Source organism: Mesoplodon bidens (assembly GCF_964165515.1).
Source record: "Mesoplodon bidens genome assembly, chromosome: 1".
In the NCBI taxonomy this organism is placed as follows: Eukaryota; Metazoa; Chordata; class Mammalia; order Artiodactyla; family Ziphiidae; genus Mesoplodon; species Mesoplodon bidens.
Genome location: NC_138176.1, coordinates 180,782,061 through 180,805,777, shown reverse-complemented (window position 1 = coordinate 180,805,777; position 23,717 = coordinate 180,782,061). Strand labels below are relative to the sequence as shown.

Sequence of the window (23,717 nt, the reverse complement as noted above, 5' to 3'; positions counted from 1 at the left end):
CATTGTGTGTGGTATGTATACATATATGTATATATACCACAGCTTCTTTATCCATTCATTCATGGATGGATACTTAGGTTGTTTCCATGTCTTAGCTATTGTAAGTAATGCTGTTATGAACATGGAAGTGTAGGTATCTTTTCGAGTTAGTGTTTTTGTTTCTTTTGGATATAGTTCCAGAAGTGGAATTGCTGGATCATATGGTAGTTCTATTTTTAGTTTTCTGAGTATCCCCCATATTGTTTTCCATAGTGGCGGTAGGCTGGTCATATTTCAAGTGCTTCCTTGATAAGCACATAATGGTTGGTAGCTGCAATATTGGAGAGCCCAGATATTGAACACATCTGTTAACATAAAAAGTTCTGTTAGGCAGTGCTGATATCTAAAGAGGATCTAAAGATCTGGTTTTGAGTGACTGCTTTTTCTTTTTTAACTTTTTACTTTGAAATATTTTTAGATTTATAGAAGAGTTCTTCTATAATTACCCCAATTTCCCCTAATTAAACATTCTTACATAAACACCATATATTTAATAAAACTAAGAAATTAGTATTGGTACAGTATAATTAACTGGACTACAGACTTTATTCAGATTCCACAGCTTTTCCAATAATGTTCTTTTTCTGTTGCAGTGTCCAGGATACCAAGTTGCATTTTGAGCTTTGTGTTTTTTTGGGGGGGGGGTTGTTTTTTTTGCGGTATGCGGGCCTCTCACTGTTGTGGCCTCTCCCGTTGCGGAACGCAGGCTCAGCGGCCATGGCTCACGGGCCTAGCCGCTCCGCGGCATGTGGGATCTTCCCGGACTGGGGCACGAACCCGTGTCCCCTGCATCGGCAGGCGGACTCTCAACCACTGCGCCACCAGGGAAGCCCAAGCTTTGTGTTTTAATATGAATATTTCAAATAATTAAAGATAATTTCATTGAGTTATTTGTAGTGAGGTGGATGGACCCAGAGTCTGTCATACAGAGTGAAGTAATTAGAAAGAGAAAAACAAATACTGTATGATAAAATCAAATACTGTATGCACATATATATAGAATTGGAAAAAAAATATGGTTCTGTAGAACCTAGGGGCAGGACAGGAATAAAGATATAGATGTAGAGAATGGACTTGGGGACATGGGGAAGGGGGAAGGGTAAGCTAGGACTAAGTGAGAGAGTGGCATGGAAATATATACACTACCAAATGTAAAATAGATAGCTAGTGGGAAGCAGCCGCATAGCACAGGGAGATCAGCTCGGTGCTTTGTGACCACCTAGAGGGGTGGGATAGGGAGGGTGGGAGGGAGATGCAAGAGGAAAGAGATATGGGGAAATATGTATATGTATAGCTGATTCACTTTGTTATGAAGCAGAAACTAACACACCATTGTAAAGGACTTATACTCTGATAAAAATGTTTAAAAAAAGTCTACCATTAAAGCAATAATAAAATAAAAATAAAGATAATTTCATGCTAGAGATAGACGAACTATGGTCCATGTGCCAAGTATGGCATACTACCTGATTTTACATTTGTGGGGTTTTTTAATTGAGTTATAACAATTATGTAAGATTTAAAAAAATTTTTTTTAATTTTTTAAAAGAATAATATGTGGCACAAAAATTAGTACATTTGGAACTTCCCTGGTTGTCTAGTGGTTAAGAATCCGCCTTCCAGTGCAGGGAATGTGGGTTCAGGGGAACTAAGATCCCACATGCCATGGAGCAACTAAGTCCTGGTGCTGCAACTAGAGAGCCCATGCACTCTGGAGCCCGTGCGCCACAACTACAGAGAAGCCCGCATGCCACAACTAAGACTCGATGCAGCCAAAAATAAATAAATAAATATTTTTTTTAAAAAAATAGTGCATTCAAATTTCAGTGTTCATAAATAAAAGTTTTATTGAAATACATCTGTGCCCATTCATTTACATATTGTGTTATGGCTGCTTCCATGCTCTGCTGACAGCCTAAAAATATTTATTATTTAGCCCTTTACAGAAAGGTTGCCAACTTGTTATGTGTTATTGAAGAGATGACATTCTGGGGCTAAAAATTTCTAAATAGAATGGGAACTGATTGTTATTTTTACCTATTTCTATAACACATAGATATAATGTAAAGAACATGGTCAGTAAATATTTCCTTGCTGGGGGTTGATTGAAATATTTTCATGTACTTTCAAAAACACTTTCTTAATACTAAATAGAATCAATATAATTTGGTTGTAAAAGTTTCATATGCTAATTAGTACATTGGAAATGCTTTTATTTTTTTCATTTTTTTATTTTTTAAAAATTTTTATTGGAGTGTAGTTGATTTACAGTGTTGTGTTAGTTTCAGGTGTACAGCAAAGTGAATCAGTTATACATATATCCACTCTTTTTTGGATTCTTTTCCCATATAGGCCATAATAGAGCATTGAGTAGAGTTCCTTGTGCTGTACAGTAGGTTGTTATTAGTTATCTATTTTATGTTTAGTAGTGTGTATATGTCAATCCCAATCTCCCAATTTGTCCCTCCCTGCCCCTTACCCCCTGGTAACTGTAAGTTTGTTCTCTACATCTGTAACTCTATTTCTGTTTCATAGATAAGTTCATTTGTACTCTTTTTTTAGATTCCACATATAAGCAATATATGATATTTGTCTTTCTCTGTCTGACTTCACTCAGTATGACAATCTCTAGGTCCATTGATGTTGCTGCAAATGGCATTATTTCGTTCTTTTTTTATGGCTGAGTAATATTCTATTGCATCTATGTACCACATCTTCTTTGCCCATTCCTCCATTGATGGACACTTAGGTTGCTTCCATATCCTGGCTATTGTAAACAGTGCTGCAGTGAACATTGGGGTGCGTGTATCTTTTCGAATTACAGTTTTCTCTGGATATATGCCCAGGAGTGGGATTGCTGGATCATATGGTAGCTCTGCTTTTAGTTTTTTAAGGAACCTCCATACTGTTCTCCATAGTGGCTGTACCAATTTACATTCCCACCAACAGCGCAGGCCGGTTCCCTTTTCTCCACACCCTCTCTAGCATTTATTGTTTGTAGATTTTTTTTTTTTTTTTTTTTTTTTTTTTTGGCTGTACGCGGGCCTCTCACTGCTGTGGCCTCTCCCGTTGTGGAGCACAGGCTTCGGACGCGCAGGCCCAGCAGCCATGGCTCACGGGCCCAGCCGCTCCGTGGCATGTGGGATCCTCCCAGACCAGGGCACGAACCCGTGTCCCCTGCATCGGCAGGCGGACTCCCAACCACTGCGCCACCAGGGAAGCCCTGTTTGTAGATTTTTTGATGATGGCCATTCTGACTGGTATGAGGTGATACCACATTGTAGTTTTGATTTGCATTTCTCTAATAATTAGTGGTGTTGAGCGTTTTTTCATGTGATTTTAGCCATCTGTATGTCTTCTTTGAAGAAATGTCTATTTAGATCTTCTGCCCATTTTTTGATTGGGTTGTTTGGTTTTTTTTGATATTGAGCTGCATGAGCTGTTTGTATATTTTGGGGATTAATTGGAAATGCTTTTATATTTCATTTTTGTAAAGTTGGAATTTAGTGAAAATACTTCACTTTTCAAAAAATGTGAAATCTAGGTAATGTGTTAAGAAAGACTAAAATTAAGATTTAGAGAAAAAAGAAATAAATTCTTATTTTGTGGAAAAAAGCCGTGCTCCATCGGGAGGTAAGGTCTTGGGGTGTACAGTTGATTAGAGCCAAAATTAGCAATGAAGTTTAACTTAAGAATCTATCAGAGGGAAGTATTAGATTCAGGTCAACATAGGCATGTTTGCCTTTACAGGTATACCACTATTTCTACACCCTAGAAATTAACATTAATTCAGTAATAGCACCCAATATGTAGTACCATCATCCCAAATATACCCTTTATGCCTGTATGTTTCTTTTTTCTCTCCTTTTGATCCAACCAATCAAGATTCACACATTGCTTTTGGCTATTATGTCTCTTTGATCTCCCACAGTCTAAAACATCTCACCACCTTCTTTTGTTCTTCTTGACATTGAATCCTTTGAAGAGTCCAGTTGTACTGAAGAATGTCCTGCATTTCAGATTCACGCGTTTTCTCAATCTGTGGTTACATTCTGGTTAAACATTTCTAGCAGGAACATCAGATAGGTAATGTTTGAATCTCACACTGCATTGTATCAGGAGGCACTCAGTGACAGATTGTCCTTCTCTTATCTATGGAAAGCATGGCCACTTAGTTAAGATGCTGATTGTCAGATTTCTCTATTATAAAAGTATAGCTACAGGGGCTTCCCTGGTGGCACAGTGGTTGAGAGTCCGCCTGCCAATGCAGGGGACACAGGTTTGTGCCCCGGTCCAGGAAGATCCCACATGCCGCGGAGCGGCTGGGCCCGTGAGACATGGCCGCTGAGCCTGCACGTCTGCTCCACAACGGGAGAGGCCACAACAGTGAGAGGCCCACGTACTGAAAAAAAAAAAAAAAAAAGTATAGCTACAATCTTTTTTTTCCTCCTATAGTTTTTTTTGGTTTGTTTTTAGTTTTGTGAGGTTTTCACGGTTTTGTTTTTGTTTTTTTATTTTAGTAGCACTCTTAAGTTCACAGCAAAATTGAGAGAAAAGTACAGGGGTTTTCTATATACCCCCTGCCTTCACACAGGCATAGCCTCCTTTATTACCAACCTCCCACTTCAGAATGGTATTTTTGTTACAGTTGATGAACCTACAGTCACACATCCTTATCAAAGTCTGTAGTTTACATGAGGGTTCATTCTTGGTGCTGTACATTCTGTGGGTTTGAACAAAAGTCTAGTATAGTAACCATTATACTATCATCCAGAATATTATCAGTGCCTTAAAATTCCTATGTGGTTTGCCTACTCATCCCTCCCTTCCCCATACATTTTTTAAAGGTAAAATTTTATACAACTCCTTGGCCACCAAACCTATTTAAATTCTAGTGTTAATATTAAATATACATGTATTCTATAATAAGTTATAAAGTGTCAAAATTAAATGTAAAATGTTTTCCTTGGTAATTTCTTTTTCATAGCTATCTTTATAAAATAAAGGGGGAAATAATGAGTGAAATAATGAGTGGAATGACTGGAAGAAGTAAGCAAGGAGAAATTTTTTTAATAATCTAAAATATTTTTGGATATATTAGGGACCTCTTAGAATTTTAGATTTTTCTAATTATATCTCCTAGGGGTAACTATTATAAATTATGATTATCTTCTACATTATAGGTATTGTCAATATGGACTCACCATATGGTTCTGTAACACCTTCTTCTACACATTTGGGAAACTTTGCCTCAAACCTTTCAGGAGGTCAAATGTATGGACCTGGGACACCCCTTGGAGGAGCACCCACAGCTGCTAACTTTAACAGACAACATTTTTCCCCACTTAGTTTGTTGACTCCATGTTCATCAGCATCAAATGGTGAGTAATATACACTGTAGTTCCAGAGGAAGAGTTTGTCTGTATGTTCCCTTAAAAAACAAAAGGTTTTAAGTTTTTCAAAGTTTGGAATCTTTAAGTTTTAAATCTCTTAATAATTTAAATTCTATAAAAATGTAATTTGTATTCATGGCAATCTGAAATCAGGAGGAATTTAAATAGAATTTCCAGGTTTTTAAAGTATTAGAATCAACTTTGGCTCTATCAAACCCAGCATATTATATTGAAGTTAATTTCTAAGAGGGATCATTTTTTGAGAATAAGACATCTTATTGTATCATCTATTGATTTACATTTACTTTCAGGTTTGAGAATATAGCTCCCAAGAAGAAAGATTTGTAGCCTTAAAAGTAGTATAAATATCATGTGCTTTTGGTCTACCTTTAAATCTCATCTATTACATAAATAATACAACTGATTTCACATTACCAGATGTGTGTTTTTAACTGTAGTCAGACTTTGAAGCAGTGATCAGATTTTTCAAACCAAGGAAGATCATTCTTCAATAGGGAATTCAACTCACATTAAGAGAATTCCATAGTGAGGCTATTATTTGTGGTTACTTATTTATTTAGCGAGGATAAAGGCATCAAATTGCTTTCACCTGGAGGAAATTTTAATGAGTCCTTTTTTTTTAAAACTACCAAATTTCTTCTAACAATGTTAGAGCCCAGTTAATAGAGACTGGTTAACTGAATGAACGAGTAAAAAAATATTAGTATTTGAGAGATGCATATCAAAGTACATTGCCAGTGAAAGCATGAAGTAAGGTGTAGCATATAGTGAATTTACATATTTATAGTTTTTCTTGTGTTTGTCAAATAACAAGGACTGTCACCTGGAATATTAATTATCCTTGTACAGGTGTCCCTAAGTGAAAAGAAGTGGTTTAAGAAAGAATTCAAAGTGACTGTGATAAAAACATGCCAGAAACAAAGTGAGAAGTATGAAAATAAAGTACGAATGTAAGAAGAAAAAAAGCTTACAGCAGTTCTCATTGAGGATACTTTACCCATCTTTGAAGATAAAGTGAATATACTATAACATAGCTACTTAGCCTGGCTTATCTAAACTAAGCTACTAACAACACTGAAACTAATTATAACTCTAAGGAATAGCTGATTATGACATTTAAGTCTTAACTATCTGGCTTATAAGGAAAGGTTATAGCCTCAGTTATTTAAAGCTGTATTCAGTGCAACATAAATTTCTGTGTACTAGAGGAATATGGATATTTGTTTTATTTATTTAGTTTATTATAAGGAAGATTGATAGGTATATATTGAATGGAAGGTAATTCACTCTGTAGTAAAAATTGGCCTGGGCTTTCCTGGTGGCACAGTGGTTAAGAATCTGCCTGCCAATGCAGGGGACACGGGTTCGAGCCCTGGTCCGGGAAGATCCCACATGCCACGGAGCAACTAAGCCCGTGCACCACAACTACTGAGTCTGTGCTCTAGAGCCCGTGAGCCACAACTACTGAAGTCCGCGTGCCTAGAGCCCATGCTCTACAACAAGAGAAGCCAACGCAATGAGAAGCCTGCACACTGCAACCAAGAGTAGCCCCCGCTTGCCGTAGCTAGAGAAATAGAGAAAGCCTGCACACAGCAATGAAGACCCAACACAGCCAAAAATAAATAAAGAAATAAATTTATTTATTTATTTAAAAAGTTGGCCAAGAAAGGGGGGGGGTGGAATTCCCTGGCGGTCCAGTGACTAGGACTCCGAGCTTCCATTGCCAGGGGCACGGGTTCGATTCCTGGTCAGGGAACTGAGATCCCGCAAGCCATGCCACGTGGTGCAGCAAAAAAAAGAAAAAATTGGTACTTTATCCTAATTCAGGATTCACCCCCTTTAGGGAGGTGAATTTGAAGAGATTTTAGGGCAAGTTACAACAATTAAGAAAAAAAACAAAAGTAAAATATTGAGGATTACCAATGAACTCTGTTTGTAGTATAGCTAATAACCATATGTTAAATGATAATAATAACAATAATAACAGTTAATTTAATATAAACAGTTAGGTGAGCTTAGACAAGTCATTTCAGTGAACCTCAATTTTCTGATCTGTTAATATCCACCACACTGGATTAGTTTAAGGAGTAAATGGGATAATCTACTATTACTATTGGTCTACTATTATCTACTATTACTACTATTATCTACTATTACTGTTGGTCTTTCTTCTTTTTGATGATAATGAACAGTAAGTGTTAGTCCTGTTTTCTAATAGTTTTAGAAATGTACTAATGGAATGGTAACAGAAGAGCAAACATATTTATAAATAGCCAGTGATTAAAAGGTCTGAAACATAATTTTTGAATGATTTTACCTGCTTAGTTTTTTCTTTGACTCCTCTTAAAATTAGTTTTTATTCCTAAGTATATAACAGATCTGGATCAGTGTCTTCTGAGTGTGTTGAGCTGAAACTAAACCGTTATAGGAATAAAAACATCTTTCTTAAAATATCTACATATGGGTGATTCATATTCACCTATTTACATATAAAAATAAGGATAGTCTTTGGTTTTCATGTTCATAAAAAAATAGGAATTGGGAGAAAAGGTGTTAAAATTGTAACATCATTGCTATTGAAATGTGTTACCTGAAATTTTTTGGTAGTTAATCTTTAAAATAGAATGGATTCTCAGAAGCAGAGAATGTTTTAAAATAAAATAAAACATACTTACTGATATTAATGTTTACTACTTTAGGAAATACATTAGAGATTTTTTTTCCCCTTTTGAACCATGAACCACTCAAGGTAAACATGTTGCATTTGATTATATCTCTAGGGTCTTTAAAGAGTAGCACAAAGAACCCGTGTATATCCCCCCACCCCCACGCACTAATTGTTAACGTGTTGCCACATTCCTCCCTTTCCCCACCATGTATCCCTGTGTGTATGAGTGAGTGTGTGTCTGTGTACATGTGTGTGTTTAGAGTATGTGTAGGGATTGTAGGGTTTTTTTTTCTTGAATCATTTTAGATTAGTTGCACATATCAAGCTGATTTCCCCTAAATACTCCAGATTATAATATTTTGGAAGAACAAGAACATTCTCTTCCACAACTACAATACAGTTGTCAATTTCAGGAAATTTTACATTGATACATTATTATTATCTAATGTATAGTCCATATTCACATTTCATCACTTGTCCCAATAATGCCTTTATTACTTCCTCTCATTCAAGATTCAAATCAGTATCACAGATTGCATTTAATTCCCATGTCTTTTTAGTCTCAGACAATCTGGAACTGTTTCCTTAGCCTTTCTGTATCTTTCAAAGAAAGCTTTTTTTTTTTTTTTTTTTTGAGATTATAGGTCAGTTGTTTGGTAAAATGCCTCAGTTTGTTTTTCTGATATTTCTTCATGATTAAGTTTAAGTTATATATTTTTGAAATGAATATTAGTATTAGTCAACATTGCACCCTTCTCACTGACATCAGAAGGTATAAAATGTCAGTTTGTGCTATTATTAGTGCTATTAACTTTGATCACTTGGTTTCACAGATTTCTACACTGTCAAATTGTCATTTTTCCCTTTGTAATTTATAATTAATCTGTGGGGAGTTGCTTTGAGACAATTCTTATTCCTCATCAGACTCTCAGGCAGAATATAAGGGAAGGGGGGGAAGAAGTAGCACTTATCTCAGTAGAAATAATAGTTTTATTTTTGTAACCATGTTAATGTTTATAAATTTAAAACAAAACCAACCTTGATGAAGGGAAAAACACTAAAATTGAATGTAAATAGAAACAAGTAAACCTATCTGTACTTTAGATTATTAACATAAACCTACTAAAAGAAAAAGAAACAATCCAAAAAACTCTTGAAGACAGTAGTATTTTATATACCCTTCAGTCTAAAGACAAATGAACTTCAGACAAATTTGCAATTCTACTTAGGACATTTGTTTTTTTATAATGTTATAGATAAACAATTTTAAAACTATATGGCGTATATTGTAAGGTTGAGCAAATGAATAAGTAAAAATATTGATGATGTGATCCAGGATTCTCACTGTAAGAAGAGAGAAATGTAGAGTAAGGCAAGGAAGAACCCTATGGAATTGGATTGGAATTAGAGGATCAATATGAACTCATGATTTTTTTTAATTATTTTTTTTAAATAAATTTATTTATTTGTTTTTGGCTGCCATGGGTCTTGCTGCGAGCGGGCTTTCTCTAGTTGCAGCAAGTAGTGGCTACTTTTCGTTGAGGTGCACGGGCTTCTCACTGTGGTGGCTTCTCGTATTGTGGAACACGGGCTCTAGAGTGCAGGCTCAGTAGTTGTGGTGCACGGGCTTAGTAGCTCTGCAGCATGTGGGATCTTCCCGGACCAGGGCTTGAACCCGTGTCCCCTGCTTTGGCAGGCGGATTCTTAACCTCTGTGCCACCAGGGAAGTCCCTGAACTCATAATTTTAAAATGATATTATGTGTTGCACTGAATCATATAAAATTGCCATTTCCCCACCCCCACCCACCCAGCACACTGAAAGGGCCTAGAAGCAATGAATTTTCAATAGCACTAAGCATATTCAGTGTCCAGATCTGTCTGTTAAATATTTTAGTTCACTAAAAGAAACTAGGTCTTCTTGGGGAAATAGCTGATTGTAGAGCTGGGGCAGGGAAAGTATAAGGGGAGCCTGCAAAAGTCTTAGAGTGTCAGAAAGTAATTCAGTGCTCGGGTGATTGGGACATGTCAGAAGGACACAGGAGGCGGCTTGAAAGGGGCTCCCACTAGCCAAATTCAGACAATTTGACCATCAAAATGAATAATGTCAGCTCATTGAATGAAACAAAAACCCATGTGTACATAATGATTGTAAATAAAATTTTAAAATGCGGAAGAGGGAATGTTGCTCCTTACAGTATAATGATGACTCATAAATGTAGAGGAATTATAATTTGAGTCATCATTTTGCAACTGTTAGAATGATTGATTCAGGCAAGCCTCTCAGACTTTTTTACCTTTAATACTAAGCTTTTAACTAGTTTGCATTTTCCTTACCTAATGTAAATCTTAATACTTTTTAATGACCATTTAGTTTGTTTCATCTGACTTCTAACTCTTCTTTAGGTAATCTGTTCACATGAGTGTAATTTCATGTTTTTGTTTATTTCTGGTAGTCTTGTAAAATTTTGTTTTTAGTATTTATATCTTTCTTAAAAATTGCCATTCTGGGTGCTGTTGTAGAACTAACCACAGAAGCATGACTTATTTTTCACAATATATGCATCTGGTTTATGTACTTGAACAGGTTTTATCAACACTTCTCCATACATTCCACTTCTCTTTTCCCTCCCCCTCTTTAGGACATCAGGACATGGTATTAGGACTCTGGCAAATTAAGTTGGGATGTGGGGGACATGGGTCCCTTCCTTCAAAAAAAAAAAAAAGAAAGAAAGAAAGAAAGCAAAGAACCTTCCTTGAGGCCCCCAAACAGCAGATTGGTGATGCTGGAGATCCTTCTGCATAAAGGCTGGGCAGAGATCACTTTAGCCCTTATCCTACTCAAACTGCTAAGGTCTATCCTACCAACATTCAACCAGTCCATGCATTGAGTACTGATCACTGGCTCTGGTCTGTGAGTTTCAGGCCTTGGCAAATTTAGTCAGTGGGCCATTTTGACATTCAGTCTTACAAAGCTGTTGTCGGATCAAAAAGCAGTAAAAAAGCATTACAGTTTTTTAAGGAAAAAACTAATTTTACATTGTGACTCAGTACACATGTACCTGTGTGTGATTTAAATATATTTACAAAACAATACTTATCCTTACAATATATGTTGCATGCTGGTATTTTCTATTCTGTTTTCTTTAACCTTTAAAAAAATTTTTTACGTTAGTCATGGCCAGCCACATTCATCTCATGATCTACTATAGTTTAATCAACACTGAACTGAAGCATGAAAGTTCAGTGTAATTTTCCTGCAGGAGCACTTTTTCCATTTGTAAGTCACATTGCTCTTTCAATTTGAATTCAGGACCCTGTTGTCATTTCAGAACTGAGGTGGATTTACTGAAGCTTCAGTTTCAGGATAATCTTATTTGCAAGGGGCCCTGCCAAGGTCCTGTACCTGATTTTGTATTTGTAGTTTTGCATTTTTTCTAAAACAGATTCCCAAGATTATATAGGATGCCACAAAACCTCTAAAACCTGTTTTTTCTCTAATATATGTTAGCATATTTAATAACATGACTCTGATTTAGATTTTGCTTCTTTTTTTCTAATTAAAGAAATTATAATAATTAGAGATGAGAAGAGAAATTATAATTAGGCTCTTTTCATAGCAAGGAATGTAGACCAACCCAAGCAATCTCAAGGAAAATGGTGTTTACTTTAAGGCCATGCAGGGTGATCTTCAGAGCTGTCCAGGATTTAATACAGCAACTCTCTATCTCTTTCTATAGCAGATTTATGATCTCTCACTCATGGTCTGTTTCTTATCTTGCTTACTCTCTTTACACCTAGGCTTCTTCGTAATCTCATCTTATATGCGGTCCTCAAAGATTCAATTCATAGTTAATTAAACCAGTTTTTCTCTGTTTACCATTTGCACCTTTCTGATTGAGAAGTATGGTTGGCTCAGCTCATATGTTCAAGTAAGGTCGTCAGTCATAGATTACCAGCTAGCCTGAAGTAGATCATTGTTCAGTCAGATGCCTGCTGTTAGTCCAGTTAAGCCATCAGGAAGGAAGCAGAAAACAGTCATCTGATAAACTTAAAAAAATAAAATAAAAAAACAACGAACTATGGCTAGTGAGGTGGCAGAATCTGTAAAAAGGGCAAATTTTTATTTTTTCAGGCTTTCTCTAGTTGTGGTAAGCAGGGGCTACTCTTTCTTGCGGTGGCTTCTCTTGTTGTGAACTACGGGCTCTAGGCGCGTGGGCTTCAGTAGTTGTGGCATGCGGGCTCAGTAGTTGTGACTTGCGGGCTCTAGAGCGCAGGCTCAGTAGTTGTGGCGCATGGGATTAGGTGCTCTGCGGCATGTGGGATCTTCCCGGACCAGGGAACGAACCGGTGTCCCCTGCATTGTCAGGCGGATTCTTATGTACTGCACCACCAGGGAAGTCCCAGGGCAAATTTCTTAAATGAGGTGGGTTAGCAGGCAAGCCTAGTTATTCTGCTCAGTTAAACAGAATATGGAGGGTTTCTTGGGACCTCCCTAGTGGCACAGTGATTAAGAATCCACCTGCCAAGGCAGGACACACAGGTTCGGTCCCTGGTCTGGGAAGATCCCACATGCCACAGAGCAACTAATCCTGTGCACTACAACTACTGAGCCTGTGCTCTAGAGCCCACGAGCCACAACTGCTGAGCCCGCATGCCACAACTACTGAAGCCTGCATGCCTAGAGCCTGTGCTCCACAGCAAGAGAAGCCACCGCAATGAGAAGCCTGGGCACCGCAACAAAGAATAGCCCTTGCTCGCTGCAACTAAAAAAAGCCCACTTGCAGCAATGAAGACGCAATGCAGCCAAAAATCAAAAAATGAATTTAAAAAAAAACAGAATATGGAGGGTTTCTGTTATTTTGCTTTGCTTTTGTGTTTTGAAGGATACAGTAAAAGAGTGAAAAACTAGCTCTAACGTAGAAGTTAGGGCAGGATCCCAGAGATGAGTCTGAGGGAAGGTAGGATTCATTCATCCTCCTTCCATCAGTCCTTCCTGCTTGCCTTCCATCTCTGCTTCCTTCCTCCCTGTCACCTTTGACTATGTCTTCGTGTTAGTTTTCTGGGTTGATTTTTCTCAGGTATATAATGGTGCCCTTTCAATATGTTGTTTAAAAAACAAAAAATAGAACTTTGTGTATCATATTTACAACTACTTGTGTTCCTTGCAGTTCGATTTAGTCTTTTCTGGAATATTCTTTCATCCTTTCCTGAGTTTTGTCATCTTGTTTCTAGTTTTACTAATTCTGAATTATGCTGTTCTTTCAAATCTTTTATTTCTTTAAGCTCACTTTGGAATTTTAGATTGTAGTCTCTTTCTGATGTGCCTTTAGAATATTAGACTAGACTATAGCTTTCTTTCTGGCATGCTTTTATTGTCTACGACAGCGGTCCCCAAGGACAGCAGCAGGGACTGGTTTTTTTGGCAGCGGGGACTGGTTTCGTGGAAGACAGTTTTTCTACGGACGGGGGTAATGGGAGCAATGGGGAGCGTCAGATGAAGCTTTGCTTGCTTGCCCGCCGCTCACCTCGTGCTGTGCGGCCCGGTTCCTAACAGGCTGCGGACCAGTACCGGTCCGCGGCCCAGGGGTTGGGGACCTCTGGTCTACAAGTTATTATGGGTCCATATCTCCTTTAGTTCATATAATAGCTTTGCATGTAATTGGACTGCAGTTCTATTGTGTTTTGCATTTTTTAATGAAGTGAGTTTTCCTGAACATTTAGAAGGAATAAGTGGATCAGGATATCTTCTCTAGATTAAAGACACTAGTATTTCCTCTTATAAGGAAGTGTGCAAAAATATGGTCTTATACTTTGTTAAATCTCCTGGCTTTGTTGTCCCTACCCACCCATCCAACCTACCCACCTCTTCCACCTCTGCCCTACTCTTGACTGGATATTCTCTTCACTTTGCTTTTGTTGTCGCTTTCCTGTTCAGTTTAGAATCTGTTCCCAGAAGTTTCTTGTCACTGTAGGAATTTATCAGCAGGCACCTTTAAGAAGTCATAGCGGGGACTTCCTTGATGGTCCAGTGGTTAAGAACCTGCCTTCCAGTGCAGGGGACGTGGCTTCAATCCCTGCTTGGGGAACTAAGATCCCACATGCTGTGGGGCAGCTAAGCCTGCATGCTCTAGAGCAGGGGTTCCCAGCCCCCGGTCTGCAGCCTGTTAGGAACGGGGCCTCACAGCAGGAGGTGAGTGGCAGTTGAGTGAGCAAAGCTTCCTCTGCCGCTCCCCATCGCTCCGCATTGCTCACCTTACCACCTGAATCATCACCCCCATTACCACCTGAACCATTCCCCACGCCCCCATACACCCCCCACCCTGTGGAAAAATTGTCTTCCACAGAACTGGTCTCTGGTGCCAAAAAGGTTGGGGACCACTGTCCTGGAGCCCGCACGCTCTGGAGCCCACGTGCCACAACTAGAGAGAAGCCCGTGCACCGCAATTAAAGATCCCACATGCTGCAACGAAGATCCTGCGTGCCGCAACTGAGACCCAATGCAGCCGAATAAATAAATAAATAAATACATATTTTTAAAAAGTCATAGGGCCCAAGTTGCTCCAGCTTTTTCAGACCTTACTGTGAATCCCTTACAATCACCCATGCATAGGCAGAACTCTCCCACTTTCACCTGCTGTTCTCAGATTGGCCTGCCCTGCTTTCCTTTGAATACCTTTGACTGTTTTGTGGCTCTCCTGTTCTCAGGTCTAGAGAATTGCTTCCTTCCACACAGATGCTGCTACTACATGAGTCTTATAGCTGTTGATGATTTGTCCCCATTCACTTGTATCTTTGGATTCATTTGGATATCTTGTCTGTTTTGTTATAGATGGGTTTTGGGCTTAGCTAACTTAGTGGCTTTTTTTAATGGGAAGAATCTAAACCTGTGCTACTGTTACTTCCATCATCCTAGAATTCCTTCTTATACCACTGTAAGATGAATTTTTAAATACTTATAATTTTTTGAAGACACATGTGGCTTTTCCATTTTCTTATCATTTGTTAAAAGTAAATGCTGTCAAGTAATGCTAATGGATCCATGACTGTAGGAAATATATTTTAATTTTTCATTAGAAGGTAATAGTTTTCTTGGTTTACTTTTACAGTTAAGTCCATGTTTCATGTTTTTGTTCCCCAATGAAATCAGTATCCATACAATAAATTATAATTTATAAGGTACTTTAGCATTCATTCCTTTTAGTTAATAGTCACTACATCTCATTGAGTGGTGGTACTATCAATTTAACCAAAATAAACCTCTGCAGATACTAGTAAGATGGAATTGATCTCCACAGTACTTTCCAATTTTGTATGATTCTAAAATATATATGAGAAGTCTTCTAAAAAACATGTTCAGGCCGATAATATTATTGAATTTTCTTTGTCTTCCAAGTTCCCTGAAAAGTACCTCAGGAAATAGAAACACTATGTTTGTGTGTACAGATAGATAGATTGATTGATTTTGTAAATTTATTAGCTACCTGAGTCCTTTTGGATAGATACACACACACACACACACACACACTCCCACACGCACACACATACATATAGAAAACTTAAATGCAAAGATAAATGAAAAAATATTAAATGACTATCACTAGGGCATAGAGTCAGACAGTTATGAATAAATTGCATCTATGCAGGTAACTGTTTTGACTTTTTAAAAATTAATTAATTTATTTATTTATTTATTTTTGGCTACGTTGGGTCTTCGTTGCTGCACACAGGCTTTCTCTAGTTGTGGCGAGCGGGGGCTACTCTGGTTGCGGCGCACAGGCTTCTCATTGCGGTGGCTTCTCTTGTTGCGGAGCACAGACTCTAGGCTCGTGGGCTTCAGTGGTTGTGGTACACGGGCTCAGTACTTGTGGCTCGTGGGCTCTAGAGCACAGGCTTCAGTAGTTGTGGCACATGGGCTAGTTGCTCCATGGCATGTGGGATCTTCCCGGACCAGGGCTCGAACCCGTGTCTCCTGCACTGGCAGGCGCATTCTTAACCACTGCGCCACCAGGGAAGCCCAACTGTTTTGACTTTTAAGCTTCAAGCTCCTCCACAATTTAGACTCTATTTAAATTTAAATGTGCTTGAGATTTGAACTTTTCATAAGAAATAGTTTTGGTTATTTTTGTTTATCCTTCTTCTCTGTAGTGTGTAAAGAGATTAAATCACTAATGAGTGCTCCCAAATTGCCTATATTAAGAACTAGCCTTGTTTTGATAAGTAGAGCTTAAACCACCATTTCTAAAAGTGTTCTGTGGAATACCCACAAGATACAATGAAACAGTTGGGTTATGAAGCATAGCCTTCTGTTGGTATTTTATCAGCATATTAAAGTTCTGTGAAGTCCTGATTTAAAGAAACTTATTTTTTTCTTAAGCTTGATCTTCCAAATTTGTTAGATACCTGAGTATCTTTGTTTTTTCATGATAACATACCAAGGGACAAATGTTCCCAAGGAAAATAGTTTGAGAATTGCCAATACAGGCAGTGGTTTTCCCCACCTCCATTTTGTTGTTGTCATTATTGTTTGTTTTTTTAATTTAAACATTGTCTTCTCATTGCTCTGGTGTTATATTTTACTCACTGTCAAGGGTAAATTTATTTAAATATTAATTAGTGTGTAGTTGCAACATTCACACCTTCACATTCTACTATCATGAAACTAAAGTGGGAAAATTGTGAGCCAGATTAAAAACTGACTGCAAAGTCATAGAACTTTAACCAAATTTTAATATACATAATTTATTATCTAAGCATTATACTCAAAGTTCATTTTTTCCTCAAAGAATGCATATTTAAGGTGTCTTCAGAATTCAAGATTTTGTTTTACAAAAGTACAAGCTGTATAGTTGACATGTATATTATTTGAAAATATCTTTTCTCTAGATTCTCCTGCACAGTCGGTATCCTCCGGAGTTCGTGCACCTTCTCCTGCCCCATCATCAGTACCTTTAGGGTCAGAAAAGCCCAGCAACGTCTCTCAGGATAGAAAAGTTCCAGTCCCTATTGGGACGGAACGTTCTGCACGTATCAGGCAAACTGGAACTTCAGCTCCATCTGTTATTGGGAGTAATTTGTCCACATCAGTAGGGCATAGTGGCATCTGGTCCTTTGAAGGGATTGGTGGCAATCAAGGTATGATATGCTATTCTGCTTACTGGAAAGTAAGTTTATGCATTTAACTAAAATATTGTAAGCAGTATTTAATTATCATAGGCATTCTTAAAAAATCTGTATTTGTATCTTTTTCTTTTACCTAATCAATTTATTTGAGAGTTTGAAACATTCTTTTGTTCCCATGTGAGCTCTTACTGAATTTATCATTGCTTTCTGAAGATAGTTTAATGCAAGCATATTATTTTCTTCATATTAAGGAAATATTAATATTTCTTTTTGGTCTCTTAAGCTTTTATCTTAGCTTTTTTTGTTTTGTAACAAAGTGTTTATGTTACTTTGTTAGGCTATTATGTCACTACCTACAAACATGGAAATACTGTGGTAAATATATAAAAGTAGGACATCATTCTGAAGGAATTCACAATTCAATATGGAAAATATTTGAAATATATACATTTTTTTGCTGTTTTCCGATTTTAAATATCACCAATTATTTTTTTCTGCCTCTTCATTTTCCCTCAGACAAAGTAGACTGGTGTAACCCTGGGATGGGAAATCCTATGATGCATAGGCCAATGTCTGATCCAGGAGTGTTTTCACAGCATCAAGCAATGGAGCGAGAGAGTACAGGAATTGTAACTCCTTCTGGTACATTCCATCAGCATGTTCCTGCAGGATACATGGACTTTCCTAAAGTTGGGGTAATGGTGATTTAAAAGCATTTTCATTATTTCGAAATGATTTTCTGATTATTAGCTTTATTTCACTTACCAGAGTATAAGCGTTTCTGAAATGATGCTGGAGCTTTGGCTTGGAATTATAGGTCAAAATCTGGCTAAAATATAAACATTTATAAATCCTGATTTTGTCCCAGTTTAGAGAAATGTTTTTTGACAAACTATTTTATATACTAGGCTTATAGTATCTTCTCTTTAGTGCTAGAAGAAGTCATATTATGGAAAATAATTTTTACATCACCTAGATAACTTATACTTTTCCAAAATGAGTTGAAGTTTCAAATATCAGTTTTAAGGCTATTGATTATACTGGGAAAAGTAACCAGTGACTTGAATGTCCATAATCTTTGTTTTCTCCTCTTTTAAGGGTATGCCTTTTTCTGTGTATGGGAATGCAATGATTCCTCCAGTAGCACCTATTCCTGATGGTGCTGGAGGACCCATATTTAATGGCCCTCATGCTGCGGACCCCTCTTGGAATTCCCTGATAAAGATGGTTTCAAGCTCCACAGAAAATAATGGCCCTCAAACGGTAAGGCTGATCATTCAATGAACTTTTATTTAGTGTTTATGAGCTGCCAAGACAAATGGGATAAAGATAAATCATTGTTGTGAGAGAGTATGGCGAATTTTGGCAGTTGAGGAAATTGAGGGAAGTTTAATATAGCTGAAATACAGCAGAGTGATATGGAAAATGGTACCAAAGGTAGTGGTTTGGGGCTAAAATTATGAAAGGCATAATATAATATATTCTATTGGATGGTAAGTAAAATATTTTAAGTTGCAAAGTGTTGTAATGTAATCTTATGTATCAGAATTTACTAGTGGTGTGAAAAGGGCCATCTAGAGGTTATTTATTAAAAGTATTATAAATGTCAAAACAGTATATAACTGTGAAAATGCACAGAAATGGTTGTGTATTTTAGCTTATTATGGTATATGTTTTTTTTGTTTTTTTTTTTTTGCGGTACGTGGGCCTCTCACTGTTGTGGCCTCTCCCGTTGTGGAGCACAGGCTCCAGACGCGCAGGCTCAGTGGCCATGGCTCACGGGCCCAGCTGCTCCGCGACATGTGGGATCTTCCCGGACTGGGGCACAAACCCGTGTCCCCTGCATCGGCAGGCAGACTCTCAACCACTGTGCCACCAGGGAAGCCCTATGGTATATGTTTAATACCTGATTCGTTTTCCTTCCACAGTCATCAGCCTGTATGTACTCAGATAATGGTTTTTAAAAAACGAAGATAATTCAGATCCTGTTTGAGGGATAAGAGGAGAGGCAGGAAAACAACAGATAAAAGTGGTTTATCACTGCTTTTCTTCATTGTTTCCCAGCATGTTGCAAACTGATTGAGACTTAGCTATTTTAGTTTATAAATATTAGGAGCACTTCCTTAGTGTTGAAGAGTTTAGTTTTAATCAAATATATGTTCAATACATATTTAATAAAATGTGTGCTCTATATTCATAGGTGTGGACTGGACCCTGGGCACCTCACATGAACAGTGTGCACATGAACCAGCTTGGCTGATGAGGATCAGCTTGTTAGCCTGCAGATTCCTTTTCATTCAGAGGAAATCACAAGTGGCCGAAAAAAAATTTATGCTCCCAAATCATTCTACTGATGTGCTTGACTGAAGTGTGTAGGCTTTTTGCAGAAGAACTTACTAACTGACCTATTTTCTGTGAACATTTGTGACTGCCCATTCCCCATCATCATCTGTTTTACCTTAGTTAGCATTTTTCTTATCATTTTTCTTTTATTCTTTCCCTCTTACCCTTTGGACATAACTTTCTGTTGAAGCTGTTCTTTGGCTGGTTGGTTTTAGTACTGTAAACTGCTTCTGAGCAAACACGGAAATTTAGCAAAATTATGTAAACTTGATCCTGAAGTTTTAGAATGGCAAATAAATGTACAATTGTTTACATAACAGAAAAGGCTAAGCAGAAAGTAAATTTCAATATGTCAGTATAGAGGCTCTACTTTATGTAGACTTAAATTAATGTGAGATATGTACCTTCATATTCAGAAATCTGGATGTTTCCTTCATACATTAAACTATTAATAAGTACAACTTTTTTGCTTGTGTAATTTAGTATAAAGTAAAACAATGGGCATTATCAGTGAATGCTTCCTGATGTTGGCTTTTAAAATACCCATGCTTCTCTGTTTTGAGTTTGTTTGCAGCAAGGCACATATAGAATAAGAAATTTATCACTTTTTCATGTCTCTTTATTACCTTGTCACACTCTTAAAACTAATACACACTTCTCTCTTCATTCTTTTTTCTCTCTTCACCCTTACCACTAATACCGGAAAACTTTTCTTGCTGATAGTGAAATAATTCTGTAAAGATTTTTACTCTAATGGCTGCTATGGAGAGGTGGAGAATCTTCATCATCACCTGTCATTTCTTCTAACCATAAAACATACAGTCTTTTTGAGAATTTAAAAAGCCACCACTGGTTCCCAGTCAGCATATATAAGCTCTTAATATACTGTTTATTATTAAACAATTCAATGTACTATTTTATATTGGATAATATTGATTCTTAACATTGGCTTTCGAGTCACCAGGAGTCAACATAAAAATACCAATTTTCAGTAATTTAGTGGAAGGTGTTCGGTTTTTTGGGTTTTTTTTTTCAATTTTAAAGGCTTCTTAATCTCTACACTTGTATATTAAAAGTGAAAGGGATCAACAGCTAACTTGGGGCAAGTAATAAAATACATTTTGCATTCTTAATTAAGACAATTTATGGTAGACATGAATACACAGGTTACAAAATAAAGTCTCCATTTAACCTGTTTATATAAGACACAGGGCCACACTAAACTACTCAGTGGAATTTATCTATTCAGTTCACTTGAACGATAAACAGTAACATGTCCAAGAAGAATATGTGTCCTACTGTCTCATGTGGAGAAATAAATTATATGGTTGAAATGTAAAAGGAAGTAAGCATAAAAGTGAAGTAATGTATATATCAATCTGTCTTTTTAAAAAAAAATTAGACCTAAATTCCTCACTGTTGAAACATAAACATTAAGTAAGATTCAGATAGATCACCCACAGTTGACAATATTAATATGGTTCCTTGGCTGTTCAAGTAAATGAAATGATTTCTTTATTCTGGTAGCCTGAGTAAAGAGTAAAAAAGAGGATTTCTCAAACATATCCAGAAGTTTGTAAACAACACATTTATATCTTTTATTTTAGGAGGTGGTCTTAAAATATATAAATTTGTTTTCCTACCTGTCCTTGATTGATATGACCAAATTTAAAGGAAAAGCTAAATGATATCCTACAAATAAATATGACATAAAATTATTGCACTTTACTAAGAAAGGGGTATAATGCTATTTAACAGAGTATTTTATGTATGACTTCTGCCACCATCCTATAATTTTTTGCTTAATTTCTTCGCTGTGTTTACTAGAGTTTATTTTCTAATTAAAATAATCTTGCTAGATAACAGATATTAGCCAGTATTTATCAAAACACATGACTTGTGTTGACTCACAAAAGTGAATTTCTTAAGATAGGGTGTCTTACTAAAAAAGAAAAGGAAAAAAAACCCCTATATATATTTTTTTTACTTTAAAGCTACAGGACAGGGGAGTATTGATTGGAATGTTCCTTATTTAGTTTTGGGGATCAGGCTTGTTAAATACAATACCATGGTTTTAGAAGTCTGTAGTAGGAACATTTTTCAAATACATTTTTTATATTTCAGATGTAATGCAGTGCACTTTTATTTGAACAATAATAAAACATAATCTTTTGAGACCATGCAGGTTTTTTTTTTCCCCCTTTTTGAAAGTATGTGGTATGTATAATTGCAGACTATGTAAGGTATTTCTTTTCTCTTATTCTTTTAAGAAGCAGCTTAACTCTTGGACATAACAGTTAAGTTAGTTCACACCTTAAATCCCAAAATAGATAATATCCCAATTATTGTGTAATCTGTTTATACCAACCATTCCATTTTAGAGACAATTTTGTTTACTTGTGCCAAGAGAATCCCCATTTCATGCCTTTTCAACATATATTTCAACATATACCAATATATTCAAAAGAAGTAATTTTAGTATTCATGTGAAAGATATTTTCCCCTTCTGTTCCCTGTTACTGTAAAGTTAAATCATTTTATTTTATTAGTAATTGAAAATGAATTTTTTTTAGTAATTACTATACTTACCTTACAGTCATTTTTCTTCTCAGGAAAAAGTAGGAGGTAAATAGTTCACTAACTGTTCCTGTCTTGTTTTTCATGAAAATATTATTCTATTTTTCTTTTTATTCAAATAACCTAATACACATTTCATAAAAACTGTTTTGCACAGTAGTTTGCACAATAGTGAATACGTTATTCACTTTAGTTTTAAAACAGTACAAAGTGTTAGATTAAACTGGAAATCTCGCATTAGAGAACAGAACATTTAAAGAATGACAAAACTTTCAAATAACAAATTTTTAAATTAGGATTATTTCAAAATGATTAAAATATCAAGGGAAAACCATTACACTGTTTTTCATTACTAATATGGAGATTCAGTATTCCAGTACTCAATGTATTTTTACTTTAGATAAATGTATCTATTCAGATGTCTTTTAATATTAATGTTTGGGACACTTACATTATACTTTGTAAATTCTGGATGCTCCTGAATCTCTTTGGAAATACATATATCCTATTGATAAATGCTTAAACAAGTTACAACATTCAATTAACTGGTGTTATTGTGAATTAACTGGTGTTATTGTGAGTCAACTGGTGTTAATTCCAGGTGACTGGAATTTAGGGTGAGAGCATCATTAGTGCTTTAATACTTAATCTGTGTTACACACCTTGATTGCAAAAATACCATCACTTACCATTTTGGGTAAGTGAATATAGAGAAAAATGTGCCACTGTAGCTTAGAAATTCTTAGAAATAAGAATTTCTTTATGTGACACTTGGAATGTAGGACTAATAGATGTGTTACAAGGGGTCTCATATTAGACTTCTACCTTTAAATGAATTCACCGTTTTGAAAAGTAAAAGCCAATTTTGCATGCTCAATACTTAAAAATCAATGATAAGATAATACGAGAGGATATTTTTTAATGAGAGAAAAAAGCTAATTCTACATTAGGTATCTTTGGTTTTAAAAAGTAATGTATTAAAGAAATAGGGAAAAGAGAAGAAATTAAATCTGATTCCCAGGGAACACTAACAATTCCTTGTGAAAGTATCCTTTAAAGTCAAACATTTCAGAAGGCATATATGGGAAATGAGAAATTTAAATGACTACATATATACAGTTTATGTATAATAGCCTACATTCATATTTTGACCTCCATTCCTATGTTCAGCACAGCGATGGATAAGAATTTCAGAAACTTTAGAAAGTAAATAAAATATATAGTCTTTGTTTTTAAGGAATTTAAATAAAATTAAGAAAAAAGTGTGGTGTAAGAATAAAAGACAGGAATAGGCTAATAATGTTGAATTTTAAAAAAATGTTTAGTATGTCCATTTGCAAAGTACATGATTTCAGTTGGTTGGTTTGCCCAATATTTGCACAGTCATTTTGTACTGTACTCTGCAACTCAAAAGATACAAGGTATCACAGTGTTTGTTACCAGTACATACATATACATGAGTGCTAACACTTCTTTTGCATTGGGCTTTATAATTGACAAATGCTTTTCCCAACATTCTCTACCAAGTTGACAGCCAGTTCTGATCATCCCCATT

General features: G+C 36.3%; 1 protein-coding gene across 10 annotated transcripts in view; it reads left to right on the top strand.

Annotated features, from left to right (window-relative positions):
- Window positions 1-20,046, top strand: part of ANKRD17 (ankyrin repeat domain 17) — a 161,082-nt gene extending 141,036 nt beyond the window's left edge. For 9 of the 10 annotated variants that reach the window (XM_081227747.1, XM_081227742.1, XM_081227741.1 and 6 more), the window contains 5 exons: window positions 5,223-5,420; window positions 17,006-17,254; window positions 17,759-17,937; window positions 18,341-18,505; window positions 19,443-20,046. In XM_081227747.1, the coding sequence (XP_081083873.1) occupies window positions 5,223-5,420; window positions 17,006-17,254; window positions 17,759-17,937; window positions 18,341-18,505; window positions 19,443-19,502 (851 nt within the window). In that variant the 3' untranslated portion in view covers window positions 19,503-20,046. The remainder of the gene's footprint in view (window positions 1-5,222; window positions 5,421-17,005; window positions 17,255-17,758; window positions 17,938-18,340; window positions 18,506-19,442) is intronic. The other variant, XM_081227743.1, reaches the window with a different exon arrangement.
- Window positions 20,047-23,717: the final 3,671 nt, after the last annotated feature.